Source organism: Tauraco erythrolophus, chromosome 7 (genome assembly GCF_009769465.1).
Source record: "Tauraco erythrolophus isolate bTauEry1 chromosome 7, bTauEry1.pri, whole genome shotgun sequence".
NCBI lineage: Eukaryota > Metazoa > Chordata > Aves > Musophagiformes > Musophagidae > Tauraco > Tauraco erythrolophus.
Genome location: NC_141471.1, coordinates 20,410,548 through 20,431,186, shown reverse-complemented (window position 1 = coordinate 20,431,186; position 20,639 = coordinate 20,410,548). Strand labels below are relative to the sequence as shown.

The 20,639-nt window shown below is 40.1% G+C and overlaps 1 protein-coding gene across 3 annotated transcripts in view; it reads left to right on the top strand.

The window, feature by feature from the left end:
* The window catches only part of ARMC3 (armadillo repeat containing 3), a 53,526-nt gene that overhangs the window by 21,977 nt on the left and 10,910 nt on the right, over positions 1 to 20,639 (top strand). For all 3 annotated transcript variants that reach the window (XM_086614645.1, XM_009991541.2, XM_086614644.1), the window contains exons 10-13: positions 14,339 to 14,588; positions 15,759 to 15,895; positions 19,279 to 19,447; positions 20,374 to 20,474. In XM_086614645.1, the coding sequence (XP_086470771.1) occupies positions 14,339 to 14,588; positions 15,759 to 15,895; positions 19,279 to 19,447; positions 20,374 to 20,474 (657 nt within the window). The remainder of the gene's footprint in view (positions 1 to 14,338; positions 14,589 to 15,758; positions 15,896 to 19,278; positions 19,448 to 20,373; positions 20,475 to 20,639) is intronic.

The following is a 20,639-nucleotide window of genomic DNA, read 5'->3' as shown; positions in this document are numbered from 1 at the left end:
ATTTAAGCTTTTGCTGCAGAGCTGATGTTGTGTCATGCTTCATAGCACATAGGAAAAAATATGGTGGTCAAATGCCTCGTTAGTTTACAGACTGACACCCCCAGATGATGCTTTTATCAGAATTTTATCATAAAGTAGTGACAGAATTTTAATGCAGCTATATATTGATGATTAAAATTCTTTGTAAACTTGTTAATAATTAGGCTAAATAAAAATAAAACTGCAAAGTATGCTGCAGTTTAAAATCCCATGTACTTATTCTAACATAGGATAAAGGCATTATTTTGTTATGTTACTATGCGTATAGCTCTGAGGCCATCCTTAATATATGTGTCAGAATTTGTTTCTGTGATCTCCTTCTGGGAAGAAGAGAATTATGTTCAGCTGGGTATTTGCATCCACTTCACATTTTTTAATCCAGAAAACTAACTTGCTTTATTGAAAACTGTATACAGATATTTGGACAGCAGAATGCCATTTTAAAAAGTCTATGAAATCCGTCTATTTTTTATGCGTCCAGGCATTGGGAAATGTAGGCACAGTCGCTTCATAATGTACGTGATGCACAAATCGAAAAATTGCACACAAACGAAGAAACAGCAGTGCCATCTATTGGACAGAAAAATAAATTAGTCTGTGCTACACGACTAACTACAGAACAAATGTTTCACTTCAGCCTCTGCCTATTTTTTCCCATTTACGGTATAATCGTTTATTTTCACTTTTCATGTATTTAGGATAAGCTAATCATGTTAAATAAAAATATGATATTAGTTAGAAGTAACACATGGAAATAAGGTCTCAAGTATAGCTGTCAGTCAAACATTCATTTGATCAGCTCTTTTCTTTGGTATTATTGTAGCACAAATGCCATTTCTAATAGCTGTCTTCATAAATCTGGCAATGTCTGAATTCTGGGCACCTAATGGAGTCACCACTAAAGAAAAACATATGCTCTGAAATTTAGAGCTTTGTACTGGACATGAAAACTAATTAACAGCCTCAATAATATTTGTCTTAAATTGTTTATTTTAAGTGCAAAATTTATAGCATTCGGTTAGAGTTTCGTCTGGGGGAAGAAGGAAAGATGTTTTTTGTTCAGTTGTGCTAAGGCCTGCAGGAAGTTGTGGTACGTGACAGACTTATGATCTGGCACAATATTTCTCCCGGGGTATTTTTAATTAGTGTCACATTACACATTTTGAAATATTGTATCTGTATTCAAGATAGTAAAGTAACATCTCAAAAACTGAAGTCAGCGAGCTTGATGTTATTTAATTTTTTGATTCTTTAATTCTTCAAAGGAAGCAGTGGACCTATTTACATTAGCAAAATTATGGCCATATAGACAGTTATAGGCATTATCACAGCATCTGAAGGTGTTCTTTCTCAAATGTACCAAGATTTCCAAGATCGGGAGTAGGCTGGGAATAGGAAGACAGGTTGGGAACTCATTGGTTATCAGCAGTGCCCAGTGGGGAGAAATTGAGTTGTTCCCTTGACTTCAGTGGGTGTTGCATCAATTCCAAACTGAAATTCATATACTGATCTAATGACCCAAATTACATCCTCAGTCTATTCCATGTGGATAATGCTCATCTGTAGTGAGAGTCTCTCACCTTCTTAAATGGAGATTTTCAGTACTCACAAGAGATTTTTATTGTTTTTAAGATGGGTATGGCTGTCAAGGAATACATTCAAAGAATGTCCAGTTTTCTTACATTTCAAGTTTTGTTATTATCATTAGGAAGTAATGACTATTACCATTAAGTAGTAATATCACTAGGTAGTAATCTTCCCTATTAGAAAATGGGAATCTTAATCACAGCTTTTGTCTTACAAGACTGTAGATGGAATCTAATTCACATAAATGGATCAATATTGAAGCATTGGTATTACATAAGATAATGCAAATGGCATGAATATTTGTGTTAATTTATGACCACAGGAACAAAAATTTCTGGTACGTGAGAGCTACATTTAAGAACAGAAACAGGTAATAATCCACGGTATAGATTTCATCTTTTTTATGGTTTAAATGTAGTAGTTCTTCTTTATAACATAAGTTTGTGTTTCTGAAGGAGGGAATCAACAATAGAATGCCACTAGCTGTATTGTGTAAAGGTAGTATGTTTTAATACTGACCTCTAGTGACAGAATTATATTTTTGAGCTACTGTGCTGCAAGGTAAAGGGATTTTGCTCGGTTTTGTGGTTTGTGTCATTTTTTACATTAGCACCCATTCTACTGAGCCCTGTGCAAATACAAACAGTTAACTCAAGCCGTGAACAGATTCCTGGTTTGACTTTCTCTTACTGTATATCCATAGCATGATGTGTGCTTTCTAAAGAAAAAAAGACATGGCCATTACCCAAGAGCTCACAAGCTTTTCCTTACAAGTTACATATTGACTTCCATGGAAAACTGCAAAATGTTTTATGGTAAATGTCTCCCTTGGCAGAAAAGCTGAATCAAGGCCTAATGCTGGGATGTCATTCAGAAATAGGTTCCCACTATCAGCCATAAACCTGCAATTTCCCTTATATACTTAAAATAAATAAATAACATCCCATCACGTCGGATGACACAACCCATGGGCAGTACCCTAAATCATGCCCGGCTGGCAGGTGCAAAATGTTTCATTCAGCCAGCTGTCAGTTTTCTCTCTTAAATTCCTGAAGGTGTGGCTATATGGAAAAGTCTCTCTATAGACTCAAGACGCTGTAACTGCATTTTGTTCCCAGCACAGCTCTTCTTTCACAAAAAAATCTGTTACGCATTTTCCTGTTTGTTTGGTTTTAAACACTGCTGCCTGTCAGGGGTTATATTGAATACAGAGACCAATACAGAGCATTCATCTCTGTCTAACGCAAATCTCGTGTCACAGTGTCCTGAAGTGCATGAGAACCTAAATATATGCAAAATAGTTTCATAGAATCATAGAATCATAGAATCATAGAATGGTTAGGGCTGGAAGGGACCTTCGAAGGTCATCTAGTCCAACCCCCCTGCAAGGAACAGGGATATCTCCAACTAGATCAGGTTGCTCAGGGCCTTGTCCAACCTGGCCTTGAACGTCTCCAGGGATGGAGCATCCACCACCTCTCTGGGCAACCTGTTCCAGTGTTCTACCACTCTCATAGTAAAAAATTTTTTCCTAATATCCAACCTGAACCTACCTCCCTCTATTTTAAAACCATTACCCCTTGTCCTATCATAACTGGCCCTCCTGAACAGCCTCTCCCCATCTTTCCTGTAGGCCCCCTTGAGGTACTGGAAGACCGCTATAAGGTCACCCCGGAGCCTCCTCTTCTCCAGGCTGAACAGCCCCAACTCTTTCAGCCTGTCCTCATAGGAAAGGTGCTCCAGCCCTCTTATCATCTTCGTGGCCCTCCTCTGGACCCTCTCCAACTGGTCCATGTCCTTCTTATGTTGGGGGCTCCAGAACTGGACGCAGTACTCCAAGTGAGGTCTCACAAGGGCAGAGTAGAGGGGGAGAATCACCTCCCTCGACCTGCTGGCCACACTCCTCTTGATGCAGCCCAGGACACGGTTGGCCTTCTGGGCCGCAAGAGCACATTGCCGGCTCATATTGAGCTTCTCGTCCACCAGTACTCCCAAGTCCTTCTCCTCAGGGCTGCTCTCGATCCAATCACCACCCAGTCTGTATTTATGCCTGGGATTGCCACGACCCAGATGTAGGACCTTGCATTTGGCCTGGTTAAACTTCATGAGGTTGGTACGGGCCCACCTCTCCAGCCTGTCAAGGTCCCTCTGGATGGCATCCCTCCCTTCCAGCGTGTCAACGGCACCACACAGCTTGGTGTCATCGGCGAATTTGCTGAGGGTGCACTCCATGCCACTGTCCACGTCACCGACAAAGATGTTGAAGAGGGCCGGGCCCAACACGGACCCCTGAGGGACGCCACTCGTGACCGGTCTCCACTTGGACATTGAGCCGTTGACCACTACTCTCTGAGTGCGGCCATTGAGCCAATTCCTTATCCACCGAGTGGTCCATCCATCAAACCCATGACTCTCTAATTTAGAGAGAAGAATGTCGTGCGGGACAGTGTCAAAAGCTTTGCACAAGTCCAGGTAGATGACATCCATTGGTCGACCCTTGTCCACCGATGCTGTCACCCCATCGTAAAAGGCCACCAAGTTGGTCAGGCACGATCTGCCTTTGGTGAAGCCATGTTGGCTGTCACCCACCACCTCCTTGCTCTCCAGGTGCCTTAGCATGGTTCCCAGGAGAATCTGCTCCATGACCTTGCCAGGCACAGAGGTGAGGCTGACCGGTCTGTAGTTGCCCGGGTCCTCCTTGTTCCCCTTTTTAAAAATGGGGGTTATGTTCCCTCTCTTCCAGTCATCGGGGACCTCGCCAGACCGCCACGACTTCTCGAATACAATAGCCAGTGGCTTGGCAACTTCATCCGCCAGTTCCTTCAGGACCCGCGGATGGATCTCATCAGGTCCCATGGACTTGTGCACCTTCAAGTTCCTCAGATGTTCTCGAACCTGGTCTTCAAGTACAGTGGGCGGTGGTTCATCCTCACAGTCCCTGCTAGTTCTTTCCACAGCTTGGGTGGTAAGACAAGAGGCTTTACCATTGAAGACTGAGGCAAAAAATTCATTAAGTACCTCAGCCTTCTCTATGTCCCGGGTAACTAGAGCACCAGTATCCTTCCGGAGGGGGCCTACATTCTCTTTGGACTTCCTTTTGTCCCCTACATACCTATAGAAGCATTTCTTGTTGCTTTTTATATCCCTTGCCAAATTCAATTCCTTCAGGGCTTTAGCCTTCCTCACTTGATCCCTGGTCACTCTTACAGCTTCTCTGTATTCCTCCCAGGCTATCTGTCTCCGCTTCCACCCTCTGTAGGCTAACCTCTTCATTTTCAGTTGGTCCAGGAGCTCCTTGCTCATCCACGCCGGCCTCCTGGTCTTTTTGCCCGACTTGTTCTTCGTCGGGATGCACCTCTGCTGAGCTTGGAGAAGGTGCTCCTTGAATGTGGACCAACTTTCCTGGGCCCCTTGTCCCTCCAGGGCCACCTCCCACGGCACTTTGCCCATCAGGTGCTTCAAGAGGCCGAAGTCCGCCTTCTTGAAGTCTAGGGTACAGAGCTTGCTGAATGGTTTCCTTGCTGCCCCATGGATCATGAACTCCACTGTGTCGTGGTCACTGCAGCCAAGGCTGTCCTTAAGTTTCACCTCACCCACCAGTCCCTCCCTGTTGGTGAGCACAAGGTCGAGCATGGCACCCCTCCTTGTCGGCTCCTCTATCATCTGCAGGAGGAAGTTGTCATCCACGCATTCCAGGAACCTCCTGGACTGCCTGTGCCCTGCTGTATTGTCTCTCCAACAGATGTCAGGGTGGTTGAAGTCCCCCATGAGGACCAGGGCTTGTGACCGTTTCTGACAGAAAACAGAACACTTCTGAATTGGGATAACTTAACTATGTAGAAGTTCTACCCTTTTATAGATACAGCAAAATCTTTTGGGCTGTTTGTACTCTCCTACCTTCAAAGCCTTGCAGTACGATCACTATTTATCTTAGCTGTGGAAGGCTGGCATTTCACTCAGAGCGCACGTCTTGACACCTGAAACTTCCCTTGGTTTCCTTCATCATCTGTGGGATCAGGTGAAACTTTTTTCTTCCTGGATGCAAACTCCTAAACCTGGGAGAGAAAACCCTTCTATGTAGTGGCACAAGTACAATGATTTCTCTTGAGTGTGTATCTCTACAATGACACTCAGTGATATGCACTGAGATGAATCATACTTTTTATGAATTAAAAGTGGCAAGAGTTATTTTACATTTGAGTAAATTTCGGACAAATGTATTGGTGCTTCTACAAGCACGTTTTCTTTGTAACGTATTTCTAAATTGAATGCAAATTATGTAAATGTATGTTTTAACTTACTTTAATGTAGTGTGAAGTTATTTATTTTAAGTGTATATAAGGGGAATTGCAGGTTTATGGCTGATCATGCAAACTTAATTCTGTCCTGCTGTGAATTTAACCTGTGCACTGACTGTGTCATGTTGTCTAATTGAACTGTACACACAAGGGGGTAAAAATAAGCTTTCATAAATCACTTTAAGCCTTTTGACTTACAACCTTGGTAATTTTATCTTAACGTAGTGTATATGTACTTTTTTTAGAGATTTAATTTTAAGAGAGAAAACTAAAAGCATAAGTTTCTCCACTCTGAATCGTCATAAAAGCTTGAGCCTTTTAGCAAGGCAAAACAGATTGCTGCCATTTGAGGTAAGTTCACAATTGTCCAGAAAAGACTTATTCATCGTCATAAAAGCTTGAGCCTTTTAGCGAGGCAAAACAGATTGCTGCCATTTGAGGTAAGTTCACAATTGTCCAGAAAAGACTTATCCACAAGTGAAAGATGGGGTCAATTTTCACAGTCCAAGTACTATGTGTAGAGCGACTGACTTGGCACAGCTTTTTTGTCCTTCCTCGGCTGGTACTTCCAGAGATGAAGAAAAGCCACTGTCTCCTCAGTCCTTGTATTCAGATGAGTTGTTGTAAGGACCCAGCTTTGGCTTTTTCATTCGTTCCCTTACACCTTCATGAAGGCTGTTCTGGCAGCTCCTGAACATTCTGTGATATTTTGCTTTTGTAACACTGTGCATTCCAGACTCCCCACATTTGTGCTGAGTTACTGGTTTTTGCGTGTACTACTTCTTGAATCAGAAAAAAGAGAGGGGGTGATAGTATCTTTTTCATGAGCTTATCCTGGCTGAAGCTAGATGGGAACTTAAGGAGCAAAAAGGGTTTCTATTGCCGAATTTCAAGCCTTTCTCATAATAGTGGAAGTGTCAGAAATTATTAATAAAAGTTGCAAATAATATTATAATTGAAAGGCTCAGATATCATTAATAGATAGTTTGTTACCGTTGCCCCTTTTAATATTTTAAATTAGGTATACTACAGTTTTAAAACGGAGATCTGTGTAACTTTGTCAGCTGAGTTCAATGACAGACATTAGAAGATCTCTGGGTGTCACTGAATGAGAGTCAGGTATTACAGTCTCTGCTAACCCAGACAGCTTAACGCTTTATTGCTTCCAGACTATGAGGTTTATTGAGTTGTGGGTTTGTTGGTGTTTTAACAAGATGCTTGTCATTAAAAAATAGGAATAGAGGGTTCAGTTCCTGAAATGAAAAATAAAATATGGTTTGTTGATATTATCAATATTTTTATTGTAGCACAAAGAGGCCCCAAATTGTAGATCAGAGTCTCTTGTGCTAGATTCCCTTACTCAGAATAAACATACGGACATTAATTTCCCTTCTATAGTGAAGAAAACAAAAGGAATAGTAGTCTTTAAATAAAATACAAGTGACTATATACAACAGTCAATTGCTTTTGAAAAGAATTAAATCGCAAAGTGAAATTTTTGGTAATTAGAATACTAATACAATTAAGGAATAAAAAGGAAGATATTTCTTGAGATTTTTCAAACTTCTGGTTATGATATTCTTTCTCAGTCAGAAATTACATAATAGAGCTGGATCAAAAATGCCTGTGTGAAAGAGAAGTCATGCGATTTAACACAGATAGAGTTGATTTTAAAAATGTGTGTGTAATTAGATGCATAATTCTTATGCATAATTTACATGCAATTATGTATGAAAATGAGATATGCACAGGCATAAATGGCTAGCTAAGCACCTCACACACAATCACAGTAATTTTGCACAGAAATTAAACATGCAGTTGCAAATACATTTGGAAAATGAAGTCCATAAGGAGTCCAATGGCCTTTGTGAGGAGGAAAAATCTGAATTTTTTCTGAGCAAAAATTGTGTTAAATCCTGTCAGAAGAGGGGAAGTAAACAACATAGAAGTGAATGAAAATATAGTTTAATATAAGCCAGTTTATGTTCAGTTGTTCAGTTGTGGCAGAAGAAGAAAAACCAAACATACTTTACCATTTTTGTGTCAATCTCACTAGCATAAATTAAGCACAATCCAGAGTAGCAGTGCTGTGAGGCTGCACCACTGCTCTTCCCCACTATCTCCCCTCCATGGGAGATTGCTTAAGTTAGGGGCTTGGGGAGCAGTCTCAGTGGTTTCTGTCAGCTCTTTTAACACTGATAGTTGCTTTCTCCATTAGACTAGACGTTCTCTTCAGGAGGCAAAGCTAGCTGGAGCATTCCCTATGCACAAGGTACATAATCCGTTCTCTTTCTTGCCATGGCTAGGTGGCTTGGTCAGGGACCAGAGCTATTATGCTTGATGTGATGCCAATAAAGAGATGGTTCTTGCCCTGGAGGGCTTACAGTCCTAAAAATAAAAAAAAAAACAACAGAGTTTTGATCCAGTTTTTACTGATCATTGTTTTCACAACTTTCTACTGATGTCTGAGCTTTCCTGTTGCACCCCAGACAACTAAAGGAGCAAAATATTCAGTTCAGTGAAATTCATATGCATCTCCAAAGTAACTGTTTAAAAAAAGTTTGTATTGTGAAATCTCTAGTAATTGTTTTATTGTCAACTTTTAATTTAGAGTTTTTCTCAAACTCTTGGCATTTATTCTTTGAGTTGTGGGTGATCTTTTAAAGCATTTACAAGACAACTTGTTACAATGTGTATTTAAAATTAAGAATTTAAATTAAGTATTTATTATCTGACCTTTTATTGTTTGCCTTTCCAATGACACTCGAGAAAAATACTTTAGCTATTCTTGAATGCAGTAATTTGAATTAAATTGTAATCAGAATTTTACTGTTTCACAACAGGGCATGGTTAAGGTCATTGAGGTACCTGAACTGCATATACTCTGGTTAAGGTAAATGCCTAACCCTGTTAGGTTAGGCACTCTAATGGTCATAACCTTGTGCTTATAAATCATAACATTTTAATTACTTTAACTTTAATTTGAGCTCTATAGTTTCTATGCCTATCTTGTCTGGTTTTTCTTGTTTCTTTGTTTGTAATTCAGATAGTCAGCTTCCACTTTTAAAAAAAAACAAGGTGATATTGCAAATGCAATTGTCTTCTTTTCCCTAATCTTTTCTCTCTATGATTAAGAAAGTTGATGTATTTTAAATCTTTACACAACATAGAGGAAAAAAGCTGTGGATTTATGTAATTCACTCCTTTTCCACATCAAAAAGTGTATACTTATTTTCAGCGAAACCTAGGCTCCCTTCTTCCTTGAGGATGTAGTCCTGCAGTGGGAGCACCGATCAAGCGCACCATCTCAGTAGGATGTGTCTGAAGCAGAGCGTGTTCTGGAGGCAGGGAGAGAGGCTCGTGCTGATCCACATTAGGCAAAGAGTGCTGGTAAAAGCTCCTTCCTCTGACTTTCGCTTGCTTGTAGTAAAAGAACTACACAGTGCATATCTCTACCCAAGATGGAAGGGAATGAGGACCTCCATACAGATCTTAATGTTGTAGTATTTCAGCACCTTACAGATTTAAACATATTCATTCTTTCATCTCCCCTCTGAGGTCAAGCACTGCTGTCTCTTTAGCAGCTGGGGCTCCTTGGCCCAGGGAGACAGGGTGATTTCTGTCTTCTCTGGCAGGCCAGGGGTTAGGAGTGAGTTGAACTATGGATTCCCCGTTCTTCTTTCTTCCCTCATAACCTCTTCTGGACACATCTCTATTACCAGGACACAACGTTGCCCTCAGGTGTTCACACCCTCTTAAAATGTTATTCTCAAAGGTACTGGTTACCTTCAACTCCCTTTACCTGCCATTGTCACTTCTAACATGAATTCTTTTTGCCTTGTGATCCATCGTCGTACTTGATTAAACTATGCTCATGAAACTGTGATTCAAAATGAATCTGCACAGAAGTAGAACGCAGGATTGAAATAAATATGTATGATCTTCTAAATCAGTGGTTCTCAACCTTTTTGAAGTTGAGTGGCACTTGAGAAAATTGGCTATGCTCTGTACCTTGCTGAGGTCAGCTCTGAACACACAAGGAGCTGTCACCTTGCTCTTTTGTTAAGTACTTGTGTACCTGCTGGCTTTATGGAAATTATAGTAAATCTGCTTATAATGTGATTGGCTAGATCATTCAGTTCTGTGTATCATCCTGGAATCAGTCTGTTAGGGACTGTATGTTTATTAGGATTTCCTACGGGAGAATATATGTGGTGGTGTGTGTAGTATAGAAACAGTAAGTCCTATACTTACTGCAGAAGTATTGGATATACTACACCTGTGAGATGCAGTGATGCATTTCATGAGCAGTGGATCTGTCCCATAAATCTTGGAATTTCTGTGTATCCATTGTACAGACTTCGATTTTGGTGGGGCTTTTTTCCTGGATAAGGTATGTGTGTATATACTGTGTAATGCTGTAAATCTGATAGCTTATGGACATGCCTTACTGAGTATGGCTGTGTGCATGTATGGTAAGTCTCTCCCACACTTTGCCAGTAGGTACGTCATGTCATTGTTACACGTGCTATGAATGTGATGGTTTCCGGTAAACCTGTGATACATGTGGTGTATAGCTGATCCTTACATGTGCAATCAACATGTCCAGCAGCCTGGATAGAGCTACAGCACTCCTGAAGCTGGAAATCTGGCTAAAATTTTCATGGGGAAGAGAAGACAATATTATCCAGAGAATCTAGAAATACCTAAGTAAAAAATCAAAACCAAACCAAAACAAACCTCCCTCCCAAAAAAAAACCCCACCAAAACCAACAACAAAAAAACAAACCCATACAAACACACACCCCAACCCCCTCCGTTTTCAGCTCTTCTTTATGTGGTCAAGGAGGGAAGGGAAGAGAGGACACCCCGATAAGGGGAAATCCAGCTAATTGAAGACAGTCTGAGGAGTGCAGTGCAGGACATCCGAAAACATGGGATTCACTTCTGAACAGAGACTGAAGTGCTTGCATCAAAGTTACTGGTGCTCCAGGAGGATTAATTAGCCAACACCAAACTGGCCCAATACCTTTATGCTGCAGCCAAGCTAATAACCCTACTCACCTTCATTCCCTGGATTGCTGACTTTTCTGTGGTTTTCCAAACTGGGAACTACTGCCTGCCTGCCAGCCTTCTTTACACCCATGCTCCCGCACTACCTGTGAGCTGCCATCACCTTGTAGCTGAGGCAGAGACCAGACTAAGAAACCCTGTTATCCTCTGCTCATTCATTCCAGGTATGCTCAGGAGTATCTGCATCCCTCTTTCTGAGAATCTGGTTTGGAGATTTGCTGGTGCTATTTAACGTCTTTCCGGTGCTATTTAATATCTTTTGTCAGTGACACGGACAGTGGGATCGAGTGCACCCTCAGCAAGTTTGCAGATGATGCCAAGTTGTGTGGTGTTGTGGACACGCTGGAGGGAAGGGATGCCATTCAGAGGGACCTTGACAGGCTGGGGAGGTGGACCTGTGAGAACTTCATGGAGTTCAATAAGGCCAAGTGCAAGGTCCTGCACATGGGTCGGGGCAATCCCAAGCACAAATACAGGCTGGGTGGAGAATGGATTGAGAGCAGCCCTGAGGAAAAGGACTTGGGAGTGCTGGTGGATGAGAAGCTCAACATGAGCCAGCATGTGCACTGGCAGTCCAGAAAGCCAACTGTATCCTGGCCTGCATGCAAAGAAGTGTGGCCAGCAGGTCAAGGGAGGTGATTCTGCCCCTCTACTCAGCTCTCGTGAGACCCCACCTAGAATACTGTGTTCAGCTCTGGAGTCCCCAACACAAGAAGGACATGGAGCTGCTGGAGTGAGTCCAGAGGAGGGCCACGAGGATGATCCGAGGGCTGGAGCACCTCTCCTATGAAGAGAGGCTGAGAGAGTTGGGGCTGTTCAGCCTGGAGAAGAGAAGGCTCGGGGGAGACTTTATAGCAGCCTTCCAGTACTTAAAGGGGGCCTACAGGAAAGCTGGAGAGGGACTTTTTACAAGGGTGTGTAGTGATAGGATAAGGGGCAATGGCTTTAAACTGAAAGAGGGCAGATTTGGATTAGATATAAGGAAGAAATTTTTCACTCAGAGGGTGGCGAGGCACTGGAACAGGTTGCCCAGAGAAGTTGTGGATGCCCCGTCCCTGGAAGAGTTCAAGGCCAGGTTGGATGAGGTGCTGAGCAACCTGGTGTAATGGAGGGTGTCCCTGCCCATGGCAGGGTGTTTGGAACTAGATGATCTTTGAGGTCCCTTCCAACCCAAACCATTCTATGATTCTATGAGATGCTTGCACTAAGATCAGTTCACAGCAACATCTACATCATGTTGCCCATATAATGGGAAGAGATGGCACAAGTTGGCATGTATTCTGCTTTCTATCCTGTTTGCATAAGAACGTGACTATCAGCCTTCCTGAGATTTTTTGGGTTTATGCCTTGAGAGTCTTTGATAGCATAACTGTTTCTTGTATATGTAATACTTCTAAGCTTGTGTTTATTTTGTAACTGTGAAAGTTACCAAAAGGTTAGTTAGCTTTTGGTAAGACGCTGTTACAGTAAAAGTAAGATTTTCACATCCAGATTTTTCTTATTAATGCGTTGACAGAAATGTAGCAAAACTTCTAAAAAACATACGCTCTTCTGTTGTTGAAGGGCTTAGATATGCTTGTATAGAGGTGGGAGAGTTTGTTATGCTTTTGATATAGACAAAATGTACCAAAAGAGGGTATAAAAAGCAGTTGCAAGGAAAATTCAAATTACCATCTGCGCATTTCCATTGCTAACTATATTGCCAACTTTTGTTTAACAAACAGATGAACCCAATGTAAAATTACTAAAAGCAGATAGTAAATTGGGCATATGCCTCAAATCATTTGATCAAATTTTATGTACAAACTCAGGAGGAAGACAATTCAATTTTTATAGTGTACTGGATTATAATGACATTGGAAAAAATACCACTGAAACAAGCATAAGATGATAGAGACAAAGAAATAAGTTTTGGTTGTTTAGTAGAAAGCAAAGTTTTGGCAAGAAGGTCAACAAAAATCTTAAGATATGGAATATCTTATGGCATTTGAAGAATGTAAACTACATTTGTATCATTTGCCTATGGCAAAGAAACCAACGAATACATAATGAGGTGGTAACCGCGAAATGTATGCCTTTTCAGATTTGTTAGAGCGTGGTCATTTGCCCTCAGCCAGGCCAGGTTCTCTCTTCAGGGTCTGCATCAGTTGTCATCAAGTTTTTGCTGTCATATAAACCATGTCACCAGCTGCTTTTAAATATATTCTTTACCCTAGATATTAAATACGGAGTTGACTTTTTTTTTCTTTTAAAAGACACTATCCCGGTGAGTGTCAGAAGCAGAATAGCAGTGTTAAGATCAAGTGCTCATAGGCCAGTTCCTTCTGCTGTGACTGAGATGTAGGCCCACGGAACTATTAGTTTTGCAGTACATCAGATTTAAGTCATGTGCAAATGTGTCCTCTAATAGTGCGGCTGCCTGCACCTTCTGCTGTCTTCTGCGTGAAGTTGCTATCGCCTACGTAGTGCTTCTTCAAACGTTTTTTTTCTTGGCTGTTCTCTAACCTAAATCTATGAAACAATCCTTAAAAAAATCACAACAATCTTCCCCAATTTTATTTGCAAACAAGTTGTTTTGCATATCTAGCTTAGAACTTGGCCACACCAGCGTTTGTCCCGGCACTGCTGAGTGGCAGCACCCTTCAACCACAGATGCAATGTCATCTGGGAGCAGAAGGAATATTTAAACTGAACCTGCTGCTGATAGACTAGTTGATGTGGAACCACAGTCATAGCCAGCCCTGAACTCTGTGCTGATGTGTCTGTTGTGCTCCGGCTGTCTAAATCAGCTTGTATAAAGCCAGCTCAATAATTTCTACATTGCGCTGAACTGCACCACGTGCACCTACTCTGTAAGAATGGCAGAAACTCCGTGTACTATGTTTGTGGCATCTAGATATCTGATCACAGGAATTTACGGAGACAGCACAAAGAACGACAAAATGATATTCCGTGCACTACAATCCTCATTAGAAGTAGGGCTACAATGATTATGGGGAGAGGGGGTAAGAGTCTGCAGAGGCATTCGCCTAGAACTAAAGATAGAGAAATTCTGCATCTTTGAAAAGATGCAAGTTTTAATTCACTTGTTCAAAACCTCAGAGAGAATTCATGTCCTACCATGTTAAAGAATCCACAAGTTTGTGACTTGGTTTGTCTGCTTAGGTTGTGCTTCTTGAACTTCACACCATGAGTCATATATAAATCACACACACACACGTATAAACACATATAAAAAATCTTGAAATGTAATACTAATATAGTTGGTAAGTACAGCACACTAAGGAGAAAAAATGTCCTAAAATAACAATGATTTTTTTTTTTCTCCTTCATTTTGCTAGTGCTGTTGCTCAGGCTGAAGGAATTGAGCCATTAGTAAACACCTTGAATGCTCAGAGAGATGGATCCATTGCTAATGCTGCTACAGCGCTAACAAATCTGGCGTTGCAAGAGCCATTCCGTGTGAATATCCAGAGCCGTGGTATTATGAGTGCGCTTGCAGAGCCATTGCGCTCGGCCAACAGCCAAGTGCAAAGCCGAGCAGCGTTCACTGTGGCTGTGTTCGGTTGTGATGCGGATGCAAGAACTGAGGTAAAACTGCTTTTCAAGGTTGTGGTTATTTGTAACATTTCTAGATCCTGAGGCTGGTGTTACACTTACCTAGAATCTTTGTTTTTCTATCTGTCCTAAAAGTCTTAGGTTTTCTATATAGTAAATAATTTTTCTGTTTCGTCGTAGTCTTGTTCAGCTGAATTTAGCTCAGTTGGTCATAAGAACTTGGAAAGAGTTTTCTTTAATTTGTATTTTTACTGCTGTATTTGCTTGCACCAAATTAATGTTTTACAGCTTTCCGGTGGCTTCAATGAGCTTTAACCAGGCTTATATCTTAATCTGCATGTTTATGAGCATTAAACATCAAGGTTTCCTTCAGCTGCCACTGTCAGCTGAAATTTGAAGATGAGAAGTTCTGTCCTCTTTACTCTCCCTCAGTGTTGTTCAGTTGGCCACTTTCAAGGCCTGAACAGCAATGTCTGGCCTTGATTAATAAGATACTGGATGTGCATGGACTAAATGTAATTCAGACAAAACTCAAAATATAATTAATCCCTTGATCCGTGGCATCCAGCAAGTTGAACTTTTTGCTATTTATCAATGGTCATACTATTTTCTTTTCACAGAAAAGGATGATGCTATGTACATTCATAGATCATAAGCTGGAGTTTTCTCATGGGTCAAGGCTGTTAATTAGGACATGAATAAAGGGTATAGATAATTAATCTACCTCTGTCCATGCCCTTAAAGTGTCTTTCTCTTCAAAAATCCAAATGTGCAATATTTCCTCCAGCATGTATAAGAAAGATACTGTAGCACACAACAGAATAGGATGTTAATAACATCATCATACATACAATATAATACAAATATATTGTCATGTAAATTAGTTGCTAGGAGGCAACAGAACACAGAAAAAGCTGTGTAACTCTCTGTGACAGTCTTGGGTTGCGTAGTCTCTTCAGTTTCCACACCACGATTTAATAACTGAAAAGCAAAGCAGAGCCAGAGAGGATGTGTGCCCACTACCACTCTGAAGCTCACTTCAGCTCCAGCCTATGCAGAGTTCACAGAAGCACAGAATGCCCATAAAAGGCCTTTCTACCAGCCCAGCATAACTTGTCTACAAGGCTTGAATATGAATTTCACAGGCTGTTCTTGCTGGGATAGATGAAATATGTAAGTGGCAATGTCTTCATTCTTCCGTAGTTAAGAAATGCAGGTGGACTAGGACCACTCGTTGAACTGCTGCATTCTAAGAATAAAGAAGTCAGAAGAAATGCCTGTTGGGCAGTTTTGGTCTGTGCAAGTGACGAACTAACCGCCGTTGAGCTATGCAGGCTAGGGTGAGTAGAAATAGAATAGATTTTGATGTGAGAACTCTATTAAAGCCAATATTTATAGCAGAATAACAAAGTCAAGATATACTTTTTGGCGAGCAGAAACTACTTTTGCACCAAAGATGTGACAGATGAAATGATACTGATATTAAGTGACAGAAGTCTTAAGAAAAAATGTAAACCGGAAGAGAATTGTCGGGAATTATAAAAACATTTATTGTTTCTGTGATTGAATTAGGCTTTATATTGAAGATGTGCTTATATTAGTCAAAATTAGGGACTACAGTACTCCATACATACGAAACTGAAATTAAGGTTTTAGACTAAGTTCAATATATGGTAAGTTGTTCTTGTTATACACAGGTTAAATTTGATTTACAAGCTCTGGTTAACTGCAAATGTGCTGAAGTGTCACATAAAGGAGAATTTATTTTTTTTCCTTCTTAGAATCTCCAAGTTCCATATATTAATACCTGAATTACAAAAGCTGGTTTAGGTTGTAAGAATTATGACACAGGGCTCCTTATACAGGGTGACTCTTTTAGTTATTGTTAAATTAAAATATATGTAATTGCCCTGCTCCCTCTGCTGGACGCTTCTCTGATTACTGCACAGATACTTAAAATCCATCTATGAGGGGATTCTGCAGAGTGAGAATCTCAGAAATTTAGGTCAGGAGGGGACCTCAAAGGTGATGTTATCCATCAGCCCACTGTAAGACTGAATCAGGTACACTGACATATTTTTGCTTGTTCTGTGTAAAGACCAGTTCTGAGGGGCTTTCACAACTTTCCAAGGTAACCTGTTCCAGTGCTGGAGTATCCTTAGAATTTGAAGGAGTTGTTCTAAATATCCCTTACAGCAAAATATCCTTACAGAGGGATTGAATAACCACATTTTATAGCAATTTGAGTTTAACTTGTATTTTCTCATGTTCCGTGCCTCTCTCTCTGTTTCCTCTTCATGATAAAGTAAAAATGTAAAACTTCTTTTTGTTTTGAATCATTGTCACACATCTCTGAATTTCTCTCATTCATTTATGCCGTTTTGAAGTGCTGTCTCCACCCTGGATGAGGTACTTCAGCTGAGGTCATACCACCATCAAATAAAGCTCAGTAATTATTTTCCATATCTTGCATATAGCACTGTTCTTATTTAATCCCTTCTTTGTGACAGTATCGGAGTAGGACTCTAATTTATGTGTCCTTCCAGTCTGACAGCATATTATCGATAATAATACATTAAGCATAGTTTTTCAACCAGTCAGACACTACTTCATGTTACTTTTATGTAGATCATATTTCCCTGACTTGCTCATGAGTATTCAAGTAGGAATATGTGAAAAGACTTTAAAGTCAAAACATATCTCAAAGTCACTCATATCACATCTACTTCTTCTGCCTATACATTAAGTCAGTTACCCCATCACAGAAAGGATTAGATTGGCTTTACATGATTTATTCTTGACAAATACATAATGGCTGTTTCTTATCTCTTGTTGCTTGCACACTGATTGTTTAATAATTTGCTATGGTGTCTTTGGACAGAGAAATTTGGCTGAATGATCTCTATTACAATTTCCTTGTTCTTAGTTTTTCAAATCTAGATACTATCTTTGCCCTTCTCCACTCTCCTGGCACCTAGCCTGTCCTCCCTGAATTTTCAAATACAATTACAAATAGTTCAGAGGTTGCTTTTGCCAACTCGTAGAGTAGTATAAGGTAAGTGTCCTCAGGGACTGTGAACTTTGTCTCCTCAAACTTATTCTAGACATGTTAAGCCTACTGTTTCTACCTCCTTGTTAATATTACTGCCAGGCATCTGCTTGCAACCTTTTTATGAAAACTGAAGCAAAAAAGGCATCAGACACTTCAGTCTTTTCTGTGCCATCTGTTACGAGTTTTCTTCCCACATTGAGTAACAGGCCTACGTTTTCCTCTCTGGTAGCATATGAAACATTTATTTTTGTTTCAGTCTCTGAATAGTTGTATCTCACTTCGCCTGTGGGTCTTTTGCTTTTTTCCCTTACTTTTTCTTCCCTGTTGGAACTGTCAGTGTTTCCATTTCTGTATGAGTCCTTTTTTGGCTTTTGAGTCTTCACAGAATTTTTGGTGCAGCCTATTTGCCCCTTTTTGGCTTGTCTTTCCTCCACATGAGGATAATGTGCCATTGTGCCTGTAATGTCATCTGTCCTAGACACTGCTGTATTCATTACACGTTTCTTTCTCATTTTCTCCTTTAAAATTCTTCCCTGCATCACTTGCTGGTTACCTGACTTTGTTGCAGTATGCTGTGTGACAAATAGCCTGTACTGCTGTTCTACTATTTTTCCCCATTGCTCTCTTCTAAAAGAGAAGGTTGTCATTTGCCTTGCCTAAAAGACTTGTTTTCTGAAATCCATCTGATGTACCTTCAGAAGTCTACATTGTAAATGTCCTCAACAGAGGCTCCCTGTGTAGTTCACAGAAAGAAATGGGCAGTCTAAATGTGGAGTTCATTATACATATATATAAAAGTGATTCCTTGAGATGCAAAGAATGTCTGCATATGTGCATAGACACACACAGATATAAATTTGGATATGCACATACACACACACATATGAGTATAACTTCCTCTTTTTTTTCTGTTGATTTCATTCCTAAACAGTTCCAAAACTGCACTATGTTATATTCTCCTAATTGAGCTTCGTTTTCCTTCTTAGTGACCTTTCCTAATTTTCTCAGGTCAGAAGTTATCAGTATGTGGGTTTCAGCATCAAAACCAGCTTAAGGAATGAATTCTTGTCCTCCTGTGTCCCCTCGTGATTATTTGTTTTTACCTCCATGCTGAAAAAATCCTGCGCCTGGTGATGCAGACACAACTGCTTGTGTTTCCATGTTCATCCATGTTTTGCAAATCTCTGCCAACTATCCCTCCCCAAACACAGTAACAGTCCTAAACCAGAAGGATTCACACATTGCATAATGGAATCTGGAAATTGCATTGCAAGTTGTGGGGAGAGACAGAAGTTCCCCCAACTGTACCATGTAGTCAGGTCTGAACATTATTCCTTTCACTCTGCTTTTACATCCTTCTTTTTCTCAAGTTCTCTGTGATACCTAACATCCTTCTGATAAACGATTGTGGCATCCTGTCAGCATTTCTTTGTGTAACTGTTTCACTGCATAAAGGAGTTACCTTTTGCTTTTAAGCACTGCAAGGCATTTTCCTCCCCTAGAAAAAGAATTCTGTGCAGCCCAGCCAGCTCCTTACTGGCCCAGGGGGCACCAGGATAGCTCTTGGAAATGAATCTCTCTTGGCCTTGGCAATGATGAAAACTAACTCTGAATTGTGTAACAATTAATTGGTATTTCATGATTAATTAACCTTTGTATTGTGTTTAACAGTGCTTTAGACATCCTCGAAGAAATTAATCTATCAATAGTGCGGAAAAATAACTTCAGTGAAGTTGCTCTGGAAAAGCTACTTGACAACAATCTTTCCCAGAAGTACAGCAGAATGGGATATTTATCATCGAGTAACATCATTACTGATGGATTCTATGATTGTGGTCAGGTAAGCTACTTTAAATAAATTACTCTTCCTGGAAAGAGTAATTTATTTGCATATTTTGTAAATAATATGCAAAATTTTCTTCTCAACATAGAAAAAATGAGTACTATAGCAAAAGCCAGAATCTGGATATGTAAAATACTTTGTTCTCTTGTCCTGAAGTTTCCCAGCTTGTATACTCATTTATTTTTATTATCTTTCTTCATGGATGAAATCTCATCATCTTCAGGCTATCCCCCAGTTGCGGTCTTCTTCTCAATCCTATGTAAGCTGTGCAGCTCCTACTTCCTTTCCAGATCCTTTCTCAGACTTTAGTTCCTCTGGGCTCTTTCCCTGCAGTATACTTAATACTAACCTGACACTGAATGACCTATGGACTTTTTGTTTGTTTAGTTTTACATAAAGAAGGAGAGAGCTCATGTTTTCACCTTGGTCATGACCCTTCCTCTCACAAAGCACTGTTTATATACAAAGAATGACTCCACTGTGTATCACTTGTTAGTGCTGTGTTTAATTTAAATCTGAGAAGGAATTTTTGAAAATGCCCAAATGAATTAGAAATACCAGTCTTACTGAAAATCGGTGAAATACCTGCTCCTAAAGCACTTGACTCCTTTTGAAAATTCTATCCTATATTGTAAAGCCTTCAGAGGCAGGAACATTTCCTTATTCTAGAACTATTTGGAATGACATAGTAACAATAATTACAAGTCAAATTATTTACAAACAATCTTTTCTTAGAAAATTGACGAATAAAATGCAAATTAAGAAGAAAGCAATTTCACATATTTTTAATGACTTTGTAAGTTCTTAGGTAAGTCTTCTGTAAAAGATTTTAAATTACTCTTCAGGTATCTTTTAAATATTTTTTTCTCTTCATCTTTAACTGAACAGAAGACCTTATCTTTTTTATCCTAATTTTCTTGTAGATAAAACCTGGAGTGAAATTTTTATCTTTGGAGGAACTGAGTATGCAAGAGCTTACTGACCATCGGGCCATAATCTTCATTAATGCTAAACCACAAGAAGAGTGAGTCATGTTTGATCTACCAAAATTTATTGCAATAGCTCATCTTTTCCATCATTTCCACTGTTTCCAGTACAAACTACATAGTTTATATATATACACACATATATAAAATAGAGACATCTCAGCATAGGGCTTCATGTCCTAGAAGGCAAGAGATTTGTACTT